This window comes from Nematostella vectensis, chromosome 15 (genome assembly GCF_932526225.1).
Source record: "Nematostella vectensis chromosome 15, jaNemVect1.1, whole genome shotgun sequence".
NCBI classification, from domain to species: Eukaryota; Metazoa; Cnidaria; class Anthozoa; order Actiniaria; family Edwardsiidae; genus Nematostella; species Nematostella vectensis.
In genome coordinates, this window is record NC_064048.1 from 8,584,588 (window position 1) to 8,598,779 (window position 14,192).

General features: G+C 40.3%; 1 protein-coding gene across 3 annotated transcripts in view; it reads right to left on the bottom strand.

The window, feature by feature from the left end:
* Positions 1-161: 161 nt before the first annotated feature.
* LOC5503017 (translation initiation factor eIF-2B subunit epsilon) overlaps positions 162-14,192 on the bottom strand; it is a 29,260-nt gene continuing 15,229 nt past the window's right edge. Inside the window, exons 4-21 of one of the 3 annotated variants that reach the window (XM_048722820.1) lie at positions 14,108-14,190; positions 13,058-13,132; positions 12,376-12,475; positions 12,219-12,296; positions 11,934-12,011; positions 10,855-10,940; positions 10,178-10,300; positions 9,254-9,354; positions 8,644-8,749; positions 8,068-8,107; positions 7,615-7,747; positions 7,207-7,305; positions 6,434-6,529; positions 5,912-6,002; positions 4,978-5,095; positions 4,076-4,156; positions 2,505-2,675; positions 162-613 (exon numbers count right to left, since the gene is read on the bottom strand). In XM_048722820.1, coding sequence (XP_048578777.1) covers positions 545-613; positions 2,505-2,675; positions 4,076-4,156; positions 4,978-5,095; positions 5,912-6,002; positions 6,434-6,529; positions 7,207-7,305; positions 7,615-7,747; positions 8,068-8,107; positions 8,644-8,749; positions 9,254-9,354; positions 10,178-10,300; positions 10,855-10,940; positions 11,934-12,011; positions 12,219-12,296; positions 12,376-12,475; positions 13,058-13,132; positions 14,108-14,190 — 1,728 coding nt within the window. In that variant the 3' untranslated portion in view covers positions 162-544. Of the gene's footprint in view, positions 614-2,504; positions 2,676-4,075; positions 4,157-4,267; positions 4,334-4,977; positions 5,096-5,911; positions 6,003-6,433; positions 6,530-7,206; positions 7,306-7,614; positions 7,748-8,067; positions 8,108-8,643; positions 8,750-9,253; positions 9,355-10,177; positions 10,301-10,854; positions 10,941-11,933; positions 12,012-12,218; positions 12,297-12,375; positions 12,476-13,057; positions 13,133-14,107; positions 14,191-14,192 lie in introns of those variants that run through there. The other 2 variants (XM_048722818.1, XM_048722819.1) reach the window with 2 other exon arrangements.

Below are 14,192 nucleotides of genomic sequence, written 5' to 3' on the forward strand. Positions count from 1 at the left end.
ACGTTACAGCTAAGCCCCATACAACCTCTGTATTTTATCCATTACGGAGGGGGAGGGGGGGGTGAAAGGGGATATGGATCTTTTCTGGAATTCTGGAAACACGTGAAAAAATATGTATTTCCATCAAGTAAGCGGTCAAGAACAAGAGATGAAAAGGCACGAACACTATAGTTTCCTTTATTTATAATTTACAGCACAAAAACCGAAGTCCTGGATGGTTGTAAATCATTCTTATATTACCGAGAGGCATAGAGCCAATCAGAATACCCTTCAAGAATCTCTGCAAGCTGCCTTTTTCCCATCCTATTTAAGCTACAGAGTGTAATAAGACAACAATCTCCATCGGTTGATTTGGGAAAGCTATTGTGATCTAATTTGGGTAAATGAAGGAGAAAGCTTTGTTTTGATACAGTTATTTTGAGATTTGTGCGCATTGCGTCTCTTCCATGATTGAATGTGAATAATAACAAAGGTTTGACTGACTCGGGCTGTCTCTCGAAAGTATGAAAACATATTAGAACTATCCAGACTTTAATCCAGTTTTCTAATCGTCATCGTCTTCATCGTCACTTTCTTCTTCGGCTTCTTTAAGCCACGTGACAAAACGCGCGGCCTGAAAAAAAAAGGATTTTTATGAATTGGGCTTCCTGTGGTGAGTTGGAACCGGAAGCCAGAAGAGTCCCTCTATCCCAGGCCCCCACTCTTTCTTGATCACGACACAGGAAGCCCGGACTATAAAAAAAGCCTTTTCCCCAAATCACTCGAGACGCCTGCAGGAGGCTTCATCACAACCACAATCATCCTTATCCCTCGACATGACTTTACAATCATCGCCACTGTTACCACCGACAGCATCATCACCACCAACATTAACATCATTCCAATCGCCATCAAATATATCATTAACTAACATTAAAGCGGCATTGTGACCAGTTTTCTTCTGAGGGCCTCCGGAAACCTCAACATACAAGATGATATATCAAAATGTGCAGCCCATCCGCACTAAATTATCAATCACATCCTCAAAAAAACTTCCAATAGACACACGGCTTATACAATTTTGGACTATTTTTTTTCATGTTTTCCTTTAAAAATCATTAGTGATTGTTACCTTATAGACTGGAAGTTGGTGACATTTCCGCCTAAATTACCATCATTATCATTAATAACAAACATTTTTAGCCTGCGTAGCTGGCGGTTTTGTTCAGTTTCAGAGCAGTTTTTATCCGCGAATATGCATTTCGTAGCAAGCTTATTGTATGGCCGCGAGAGAGCTGGGGCAAGTGTAGGGTTTCCGGGCGCCCTTTACACTTACCCTGTTACGCCGCAAAATGTAATAACTAACACAAAATGTAATAACTATCGAAAAATGTAATAACTAACGCAAAATGTAATAACTAACGCAAAATGTAATAATTAACGCAAAATGTAATAACTAACGCAAAATGTAATAACTAACGCAAAACGTAATAATTAACGCAAAATGTAATAACTAACGCAAAATGTAATAACTAACGCAAAATGTAATAACTAACGCAAAATGAAATAATTAACGCAAAATGTAATAACTAACGCAAAATGTAATAACTAACGCAAAATGTAATAACTAACGCAAAATGAAATAATTAACGCAGAATGTAATAACTAACGCAAAATGTAATAACTAACGCAAAATGTAATAACTAACGCGAAATGTGATAACGCAAAATGTAATAACTAACGCAAAATGTAATAACTAACGCAAAATGAAATAATTAACGCAGAATGTAATAACTAACGCAAAATGTAATAACTAACGCAAAATGTAATAACTAACGCGAAATGTGATAACGCAAAATGTAATAACATCAAAAAATGACAATTTACTATAACTAAAAGCTCTAACTAAGAAAATAGACGCTAGCATGTAGTGACCAACAGTTGTAGTAGCCCATCTCGGATCGACGGTTGGTCTCGGTCTCTTCAAACACTTGGCAGTGGTTCTGTCAGCAACCTGAGATGGCGAATCCTCCCTAGATCATGGTCTGTAAAGCTGCGATACTGTGCAGTTTTGATTGCCGCTATCATTTATATGCACCCTGGACTTTGTCACTTCTCAAACTAAATCGGGAATAATGTCACACCATACCAACAAAATTTTAACTATTAGTCAATAGATAAAGTTATTACATTTTGCGTTATCACATTTCGCGTTAAATATTTTATTACATTTTGCGTTAAAAAGTTATTACATTTCGCGTTGAAAAGTTATTACATTTCGCGTTAAACATTTATCACATTTTGCGTTGAATATTACATGTCGCGTGAAGATTACATGTTGCGTTGAAAGCTATTACATTTCGCGTTAAGCTAGGAAAAAAAACTTCGAAAAATTTCGCGCAATCGCCCATTAAAAAAGTGCTCTGCAAATCAGCAAAACCGCCAGCTACGCAAAGGCTAGTGTAACTCATTATCATCATAATCGTGGCTAATGATCATGTTAAAATCACTGAAAATATATTTACAGTCTGCCTGAGGTCACGTTTCTGCTCCTCCATGGCCTGGTCATCATTTGAAGGTCCCGGATGGGCGTGCCAGTAAAGGATCACGGTCTCGTCTAGCACGTCCATCTCGTAGAGCAGGTGAAGACAGACTTGCAGCGTGTCGCGACACCACGCGTTATCAAGGAAGAAGTCCTGAATCAAAACACATCCTAGTTGAGACTTGCGGCTTGCTACGGCACTATCAAGGAAGAACTTCTGAATTAAAACACATCCTAGCTAGGCTTGCAGCGTGCTACGGCACTATCAAGGAAGAAACCCTGAATCAAAACACATCCTAGTTTAGGCTTGCAGCGTGCTACGGCACTATCAAGGAAGAACTCCTGAATCAAAACACATCCTAGTTTCGGCTTGCAGCGTGCTACGGCACTATCAAGGAAGAACTCTTGAATCAAAACACATCCTAGCTAGGCTTGCAGCGTGCTACGGCACTATCAAGGAAGAACTATTGAATCAAAACACATCCTAGTTTCGGCTTGCAGCGTGCTACGGCACTATCAAGGAAGAACTCTTGAATCAAAACACATCCTAGTTTAGGCTTGCAGCGTGCTACGGCACTATCAAGGAAGAACTCTTGAATCAAAACACATCCTAGTTTCGGCTTGCAGCGTGCTACGGCACTATCAAGGAAGAACTCTTGAATCAAAACACATCCTAGTTTCGGCTTGCAGCGTGCTACGGCACTATCAAGGAAGAACTCTTGAATCAAAACACATCCTAGTTTAGGCTTGCAGCGTGCTACGGCACTATCAAGGAAGAACTCTTGAATCAAAACACATCCTAGTTTAGGCTTGCAGCGTGCTACGGCACTATCAAGGAAGAACTCTTGAATCAAAACACATCCTAGCTAGGCTTGCAGCGTGCTACGGCACTATCAAGGAAGAAATCCTGAATCAAATCACATCCTAGTTTAGGCTTGCAGCGTGCTACTGCACTATCAAGAAAGAAATCCTGAATCAGAACACATCCTAGTTTAGGCTTGCAGCGTGCTACGGCACTATCAAGGAAGAAATCCTGAATCAAACCACATCCTAGTTTAGGCTTGCAGCGTGCTACGGCACTATCAAGGAAAAACTCCTGAATCAAAACACATCCTAGTTTAGGCTTTTAGCGTGCTACGGCACTATCAAGGAAAAACTCCTGAATCAAAACACATCCTAGTTTATGTTTGCAGCGTGCTTCGGCACTATCAAGGAAGAACTCCTGAATCAAAACACATCCTAGTTTAGGCTTGCAGCGTGCTACGGCACTATCAAGGAAGAACTCGTGAATCTAAACACATCCGGGCTTGCAGCGTGCTACGGCACTATCAAGGACACCGAATATAACACAGTCACGTGCAACGCACGTTTCAAGCACGCGCACGAGAGGCGCTCTACCACATGCTCTAAAAACTCTGACCACATGCGACACACGCTCTGACCACGTGAGAAAACCCTCTATCACGTGCTCTACCAGCTCTGACCACGTACAAAACACGCTCTGTTCACGTGAAACCCATCCTCTGACCACGTGCGACAAGCCAGGTTCCTTACCTCGATGGCGCTGATAAGATCTCTCTGTCCCTCTGCATCCTTCACGTAATTCTCGAAAACTGGTTTCAGATGCATCATCGTCTGTTGACGAAAATATGCACAAAACAAAAATATGACAAAAATAAAAGTCAAGCAAGCTGCTACGGTTTTACGCTACTTACTCACTATTGTGTAACGCATTCTCGAGTTACGCAAGTTGTCACAGTCTTAAACTACCGCAGCTTGCGTCTGCTCGTCCAGTTCTGGCCCTGTAACGCACTATCGGGTACCGTCAGCCGTCACGGTCATACATTACGTATTCAGTTCCGTGTTAACGCATTCTTGAGTTTCGAATTGCGTCTTCCTGTCAAGTCCTGGTCTCGTAACGCAATATCGGGTACTACAAACCGTCACTGTCACACGCTTCCTGTACACTGCCCGTACCGTACATATAGAGGTTTACTCATTGTGTTTACTTGTCCATGTCACTGTACCCTGGGTACCAGAGTCTCGAGCTTCGTTCTTTTACTATGCGCCCTCTACTGTCTACGAGGAGCGACTCGTTGTCGCCGCTTCGCGTCTCGTGTTGTCGGAGCGAAGCTCGAGCCTCTGGCACCAAGGTGATGTCATTGTCATGTAATGACGCTTGAGAAATGCAAGCCGTCACTATCACACACAACGTATTTACTGTCGCGTAACGCGCTCCAGAGTCACGCAATCCGTCAGGGTTAGACTTAACCTTTTTTGGTTTAATTGACTGTGCCTGCTTGTCCATGTTGCTGTTGGGTAACGCACTCTTGCGTCACGCAATCCGTCGCGGTTAAACATTACCTTTTTGAGATTGACTGACTGTGCCTGGTTGTCCATGTTGCTGTTGGGTAACGCACTCTTGCGTCACGCAATCCGTCACGGTTAAACATTACCTTTTTGAGATTGACTGACTGTGCCTGGTTGTCCATGTTGCTGTCATGTAACGCACTCTCCAGTAACGCTTTCCCGATTGACTGATTGACGTCACGGAACGTCACGTTATAGGCGTACCTGTGATTTGTAGATCACAAAATGCCGTGTTTGAATGGAAAAAGACGAGCACAGAAAATCGGCGTTCAAACACCTATAATTTCACATGCACTTCCAGGGGTATGGATCTTTTAAGGTATCCGGGTTTGATTAATTTGGCTTTTGGACTTACACGCATCTTTTATGGCATCTGGGTTTAACTAATTTTAGACATACATGTAATTTGTTTTTATTAAATTTGTACCAAATAGGGTGTTCAAGAAGGAATGTCCCAAAGAGAAAATACCGAAGCTCCACCTTTTTTTTTCTGGGCGGTCTATTATACGGTAACAAGGGACATGACGGAAAACATGACGTGACGCTTCAAATAAACCCATTTTATAAGGCGGAGAATTTCTCTGAGTACTTAGTAACTTATAGCAAACAAAATATCAAGTGCGACTCTTTTTTAATTGATGCGACTTTTTGTAACGTGTCATTAAAATTTGAGCTTTTCGTCCCTGAGCTGATACACAGGGCAATGATGATCAAGGAAAAATTATCTTAAAAAGCCAATATCTGGTTATGTGCACTTCGGCCTCACGTTATTTTTGTTTTAAAAATCAGTCCGTAATACAAGGAACCTATAGCCACTAAAGAAATTGTGTCTTCTCTCTCTATCTGGAATTGCAAACATTCCAGGTTTTTCCGTCATGTCGTAACAAGGTGAATAGGGACATGCACCCAAAAGGGAAATTCTGTATTGCATCTTTTGAAAATTTTACTTTCCCTTGGCAGCCGAAGAGGAGGCTTAGACCTCAACTTTGTTCTCCGATTGTTCGAGGCATAGAGGCTTACTTGGAGGCGTTGATTTCGAGGATCATGTTATCCCCTGACACTCCATCGACCACGCCCAGTCGGATTGTCTCCAGTACTTCATTGTAGAATACTAGTCCAAGAAACAGCACCTAGTTAATAAAGTTATCATCCTTGCAAAAAAAAAAAAAAAAACAACACTGCGACTTGAAGCTTTCTCATATAGGACCTTTGCTCTACTGAACATTAAGAGGGTAGAGACATAAACTTGTTTTAATAACAATTTGGTGATTTTTATTTTTGAACAAAAGATGCAAAAATATCAGTTCAAATTTATAAGAGCCACTTCTGAATAAGCTAGATTATCAACCGTTTGAGAAAAGCCCTAGAATCTAAATGGGTAAATCGTCATCCCAGAAAAAAAAAAAAACCCATTCCCCCGGTCAGCACGCTACAGGAACCCCAAATCCTAAGAATACTGAAAAAGTCATAAAAACACCCTAGATGCCGGCGGAGGTGGCTATGTTTTGGTAATGATGTGGCTACGGTACGGTATTCTCTTACATCTGGAATCCTCGGGTGGAGGCGTGTCCGGCAGGCTACTAATATCGCTGGCAATGGAGCTTACTTCATCTTCACTGGAGCTTTCCCTTTCAGCACCTGAGACAATAATATAGATTTAGGCACTGCCTAAAAGCGGAGCCAGCATTGGACACCTTCTGTGTTGACTGATTGAGGTATATTGGGGGGATCTAGGACCCTGCTCTTTACTGAGATTTATTTATTGTACCAACCAAATGGATCCCGGCCTTATTCAAACATTTAAATTATGCAGTACATCAAAGTTAACAAACACAATTCCTGGTGTGAATATGGCTGTCAAAGTTGTCAAGAGTCTAATGTCAAATTCTTATGTCCCATCATAGAAGTTCCATTATGAATATTTTTTTAATCAAAACAATACTCTGACAAGCTTTGCCCTTGTGCAGAATATACAAACGCATAGTCTAAACTTCATGAAACGAACCCTCAAAATGCGGATACAAACGCACAGTCTTACCTCCATGCGAACCTCCAAAAAGCGGATAAAAACTCAGTCTAAATTCCATACGTGAATTGCCTCCCCTTAAATCTTCCCAGCGTGCTGTTCGCTTACCTACTTGTCCCAATCCACCGAGCAACGTAAGAACGGCGAATAAGCTCAAGGGACACAGGGATCCCACTGCAGGACCTGCCAAGCGCAATGGCGGGCCATTGGAGCGAGATCGTGCATGATGATGATTTTTGCCCATCGGCATTCATGTATAAAATGCTATTTTTTGATAAATTTTCCTTACCCCAAACATCTTCCACTTTATCAGACTCATCATCGGATTCCGCTTCCTCGAACCACAGATATCCCGAACCCTCGGCGCCCACCTCGGTCTTATTGAATTCTACAAAGACATAACATTACATTACTATCTAATGAACGCCCCCCCTTGCTTGCAAGTTTGCATTGAACGACGCCCCTCTTTAACAAACGCCCCCCTGCGTTTATTAGATCATTTACAGTACTGTAGTATTGTAAACAAACAATGTATTCAAGTGTACACCAGTCTCATCATGTGTTTTGTGGAACCCTGATTATGAGAACTCTGGCCACATTAACGAGTCGCCCTTACGATTTACAGTAAATTATATGAAGCTATTTTTTAACAATAACAAGTTCTCATCACTGCACAAAGTTTATTTCATAAACTCACCAATCGGCTCTGCTTGTTTGGGTTTCTCACCAATGGACAGGTCATCCATTCCAAAGTCAGTCTCATCTTCTTCCCGCCGCTTGAGGGTGACCCGTGCTCCCGGTCTCAGAGCGATATCAGGTCCCAACACCACCTGCACAGGCATACAACAACACAATTTGTTTTTTTTTTTGTTTTTTTCGGAATAATGGATTTCGGTTTATCGGGATTCCTGTGGCCCGCGGGAAAATAAGGAGGCTGGGTTGGGCGACTGAAAGCTTGACTCCGAAATCTGCTCGCTATCGACTTTGTATTTTCGCACGACTAAGGTCGGCTGATCTAGCTCGGCCAACTAAGCTAGGCCTTTCCATTTTTTACGCAGCTCGCGGGAAAAATGGCAACTGTATTTTCCTTTGGGGAGGGGGGTGCTTCTATCTTCTTCTCTGGGATCACACATTTGTTTGATATACTTACATTGAATGAGACTACAGATCCTGAGGTCACTGTTACATTCCTGTAAGACAGGAAGGATACATGATTTTACACTTGCAACAAAACAACCACAGCGATGGACGGCATGACAGGAAAAACAAAAGATCACAATTCACAATTAATTACAATTTAGTTTAAGTAAAAACACTTTTGACTTTACACTAAAATATGCAACATTTAGCTTATTTCTGTACCAGTGTACTTAACACTCAATATGATTTGTACAGTTCTATTGGTTATAGACCGTTTTTGGCCAGTACAGTACGAAATTAGTTTAGTATTCATGACGTCTAAAAAAGTCATCAGACTTCGAATCATTAACAACTCGCGTTCTAATTTGTGGAACAGTTCATGGCCATTTTCATCTGTGGAATAGGTGGACTCCTATAGATATATTAGCCTAACCACTAGACACTATCATCAACATCAGTATAATAAAACAGCAATACTATTTGTATTGTATACAAAATCTACTGTTACAGCTATAAAAAGTTGGGTTGGTACCAGATAACAAGAATAATTAGCCGAACTGGAGTATAATGCTATAGTTACACTTACTTCTTTATATGGACATTAGAGCAGAGGATAGCACATGAGATGTAGCAGTTGTCTTCAACAGTGACATTATCCCATAAGTGAGCCCCTTCTATACGAACATTATCACCTAGAACAAAAAACATTTTCTTACTGGCTAGTGAAACCTCCATATAATGGGCACTTTGAAAAGCTGTCTGTTACATGTTAGGTTCGAGAATAATGAAGGCCGTCCTAGTAATGAAGGCCCCTAAATCAAGCATGTCAGAGAAATGGGGGCCCGTTATATGGAGGGTGTCCAAGTAATGGAGGGCTTTTATATAGAGGGTGTCAAAATAATGAAGGCCTCTTATTTTGAAGGTGCCAGAGAATTTGAGGCCCACTATATGGCGGGTGTCCAAGCAATGAGGGCCCGTTATTTTGAGGGTGTCAGAGTAATGAAGGCCTGTTATATTGAGGGTGTCCAAGTAATGAAGGCCTGTTACTTTGAGGGGGCTGGAGGCCTATCATATGAAGGGTGTCAACATAATGAGGACCCTTTGTATGAAGTGTGTCCGAACAATTAAGGCCCATTATATAGTTGTCTGATTAAGGAGGCAGTTAAATGCAGGGTGACTGAGTAATGTCAACACACCTATAGCGCAATTCTTTCCTATAACAGTGTTAGATATGACTGTTCCTGTGCCCACAGATGTACCACCACCAATAATCAGGTTCTCTTCTAAGACACAGTCCCTGAAACAGAAAGAGGGGGAAGAACAGATGGCATTTTATAACAAAACCCTGGAAGTTTGTGAGAGAGTTGTATAATACAGCTTGAATCATATTTTGTCTACAATAACAGCTCATGCAAAGTTAAAAAAAAAAATTCCGCACTGGCTCATGTGTCCAATCTCTTTTGGGCAATAAAGTATCTGTATAAAAAAGGCAATAAGCAAATAAAGGAATGACCAGGGTAGAATCGGTGTAGTTAACAGACATGTAGCTAGGGGTATGTACAGGATGTGCCCCTCACATCAACTACTTAGCCACCAAAACAAAGTCATCTCTTATTATTGAAGGATCATCAAATACTGCACACCCCCTGAAGCAAATCCTTGGTGTGCATCTGGTATACTATAATACATGATTGGACGAAATTTAAAACATGGTTCCTATTGCTAAACAGCCAACAAATTAAAGACTTTATATGACTTTTTTAAATACTTTAGATATTTTTATTTATGTCATACAGAGTAGTCTGGTTATTGTATGTCAACACCTCCTTGATGTGACCGAGATCTATAACGTTTGATTGGCTCAAACGAGCGCAGATCTGCGCCGTGCAAACCCCAAATCATAGCTCGATAGCTGATTGGTTTAACCTTAAGCAGAACTGCGTACTGGGTCAGGACCCTAAGATGTTTCCACTTAATAGGTTTTTTTTCCAGTTTAGAATTGATCTCTGTTTTTTTTGATTTTGTCTGTTGACTAAGACTCGAGTTATTCTTAGCAGGTGATTCCTGATCTGGCCTATCCCTGGAAGTCATTTGGCATTATCTGATATAATGAGCTCTACCTTGCTAGAGATAGGTTCTTGTCCAAGTACAAGTTGCGTCTGCTGTAGCTGTAGCAATCATCCATGAAAAAAGAGCTATTGTCTGGCACAATGGGGTACGCCCATCTATGAAGTATGTCCTTACTGAAAAAAGAATAACAATGGTAGCAAGGGTCCTCTTAGATTGAGAAGTTTTAAGCTAAAAGTACTAAGTGCCTAGTACTGTAATTATTCTATAATCATTACTGATTCAAATAGACATCACTTTTGACATTCAATTAAAATAATTTTAAGTCTGTTTGAAATGCCTGGAGAAAGTCGTAGAACAAAAGAAGGATTGGCCAGAGTTTGCTGACCAAACATTAACTACCAGATACATATTTGCAATGCTTCTGACATTTGGACAATAACAAAAGCAGACTACCCCCAGATTTGACTGTTGGCCCCTGTTAATAAGCAGATTATAGGTTACACCTTGTAAAGCATAATGTGCTCAGTAATATGACTGCTGCCTTTATCAAGTTAAGAGTTTGTAATACTTTTAAATAATCAAAGTAAAATACTTATAAATAAAAGTCCTGAAACTTATGTGATTCATTATCTGGGCCATGATCTACACAGCTGCATCAAAACCTTTCTGAAGCATGTGAATCTTGATAAGGTAAGATTATAAGGGCCATGTTTTTATGGGTTATCACCTTATGGCGTCATAGGTGTACAAATTGGAGACTCTTGCTGCATATTTGTCACTAATGATATGACAATGAACCTGGTTCCCCATGATCTGAAGATAAAAATACAGAAAAAAGTTTGTAAATAAATGAATAAATAAATGGAAAGCATTAAAAATGTTTTTATTGTATACTGCAAAGTACAGTGAGGCATGCTACTATGCCCCAAAATAAAGTTCAGAGAAGATAGCTGTTAGCATGCAAGAATCACAAGTCTTGCTTGACATCAAATTCATAACTAGGAGGATTCTTGACAGGTCCATAGCGCTACCTGAGATATAGGGACGCGACATATAGGATGCAACTATAGGGATGTTTGTAAAAAGTACCTAATATGGATGCTCGTATCAAGCAATTGAGCGCCTGACATATAGGGACGTCATAAGTACGAGTCTTTGAAAAACAAAGGAGGGAACAGTTACCAATTTATTCTTTGTTATGAGCATCTGTATAGGTCATATCAGGGAAGTCTCCTTACACTTCCCTGGTCATATGCACTTTTATCACCCAGCCCCCACCTACGAAGAAAAAAATTGGTAATTTTGCCCCCCCCCCCCCCCTTGTCTCCCACAAATTTGCAATGGTAACGTCCCTATACGTCAGCCACTCAGTTAGTTAATATGAGCGTCTGTATAGGCCATGTGAACTTTTGGCACTAGCTGCTTGATATGAGTGTATGTATAGGTAATTCCATCGAACGTCTCTATAATTATGTCACACATCCCTATATTTCATGTAGCAATAAGGATATAACTGGGATTCTTTGCCAAGGACCTATTTGCCTTGTTGGTCGGCTAGTGACAGTCATGTAAAAGCTGATAACATGTCCTTATTGGGCTATGTACTTAACAAAAAAGCGGCCAGGGAACTGTGACATTATTAACAATGACTAAAATGATCTTCACATGCAACTGACAGTACTCATCATCAGATGTATAGAACCACAGGATTGTCCTCCTGTCCTAAAGATTGGGAAACAATACGAAGTATCGAGTCTATCCTCTCCCTCAAATAAATATGTACAGTGTTAGCATGACTTCTCATACCTCTTCATTGATCAGGATACCCTTTACAAAATCATGTCTTGTTTGATAATCAAAATTATCTGTGAAGAGCTGTGGAACCTATGAAAAGCATACATGCTTAAAATTGGGCCTCTAGATGATTTCTTTTTGCTATTGTTCAAAGAATATTTACAAATTGGCAAAATGTTGGTCAAGGTAAAGGAAGGTACTTGTATCAAATTTTAAGATTTGTCTGATTGGTATAATTCTATTCTCTGATAGGTAATACAATTCATCACTGCAGGGGTATATTTTACATGGACTGACCTGGGTGGAGCATATGCAAATATTGCAGTCCAAAAGGTCATAACGTATTTGAAGTTCAGGGTTGTCTGCAAATAATCCCTGGAAAAAAGACAAGAATGAATATACTCAGGAATAGGGAAAAATTTGAAATCTCTACGAATGGATAAGGAATACTTACAATTGGAAAAGAGAACTTTTTATTTTTCTTTGTCCGTTCAAGATGCATGATTCTGTTGGAGGCGGAGCTTAAGGCGATAACAGTATCTTCTTCTTTGCATCTAGGGTTTGGAAAACATTATTCTTAATAGATGTGACTTATAAAGTTCTTTGATGTGAAAAACGTAACTTATTTCACTTTCAGTTATTATGATAACATGCCATATTTTTATATATAAGATACAGGGGTTGATCCAGTAAATTTTTGTCTAAAAAGTTTGGAGTAAAACACACTGGCACTGGGACAGTGAAGTTGCACACCCTAATTTCAGGCAATAATTCTATTTGTTCTCACCATCACACTAACACCCCCCTATCCCCCTTCCCCAACAAAAACTGTTTTTCAGGTCAGGAATGTTTCTTCTGCTAGGGCCCAGAAAGTCAAGGCCAAGCTGCATTATATACACATAGTTTCCCATGATCTTGTATACAAAAAATTGTACCAAGGTACTAAGTGGTATTGGGAACTAGGTTAATACACATCAGCATAACCATTGGTCTAAAATGTGGAAGCCATCTGGAAAGGATATTTTTAAAGAGTGGCAAGGGTCATATGATAGAAAACTGTAAATTCAGTTAATATACCACCCTTGATAAAAAAAATTATTGCATTGTATTGTTGTAGTATCTGCCTTTAACCGCACCTTGTACGATTACCAGGCCCTGCAACCTTGTACACCATGGTCATTACCGAAGTCTTCATTTTTTGTCTTCTGGCCCTATCAAAACAAGGTTGAATCAATGTACCAGGGGCGGATAAGGAAGCAAAAAAAGGGGGGCTAAAGCAAGGGCTTCAAGAAAGGGGGGCCGGATTCAATGTCCTTCTATGGATTTCATTATATTATTTCTTGCTATTTTTAAGCCAAGTATCTGAAAATAGGGGGAGGGGTGCGCTCGGCCCACCCCTAGATTCACCCTGTATATTTTAATGAATATAAACAGTAAGGAAGACAACAGAGCACAGTGGAACCCTAAGATTTAAGCGCCTCCTTATTGTAACTATTCTTGGGTTCCTCATGCTTGAAGATCCAGCATAGTTTGCGGGTGCTCCCTAAGGTCACCCCCACAAAAGAGCCGCTGGAAAAGTTTTGAGTTCCAAAATAGTGGGAGCTGCTGTGCTGTGATTGGGCCTTTTTTTGGTGTGAACAAAAAGGGCCAATCACAGCACAGCAGTGTTTACTTGTAATTCCTAATTAACAATGCTTGCATCGCTGACAAATGCTTTGCCTGTTTAATGGATCAAGATACTTTGTTTTGTATGATGAGAGAAACTCTGAAGCCAGAACACTTGCTTGTGATCCAGTTATATTTAGTGCAAAAGAGCAATGTTTCACTCAGCTACTGACAGGCTTTGGTAAAGCCTGGTAATTCAAATCTCGCCACTTCTTTTAAAAGAAGTCATTCTGAAAAGGAACATATTTCTGACATTCCATTTTGCTATCTCGAAGAAAGTTACTATTTAACTTGGTTCATCGACTGTCAGTTTTAAATTGGCTTAAGTTTCTGACTTGTCACGCCCCCAGAATTAGTCTTACTAGGAAACTTTTCCAGCAGCTCTCTCGCTGGGGTGACCTTTGTGAGCACCCGCAAAGTATGATGGATCTTCAAGCAAGTGGGTTCCATAGACCATATTTTTTTAGACATATCTACTTGAGGATTTTAGTTAACAGGTTTCCAAAGTTTTTTGTACCTACTTGTGTTCCTGTAGAACTTTGTCCAGTTTCATATTAGATACCACATCACCACTGACAAGGACAAAGTCTGATCTTATCAAAGACT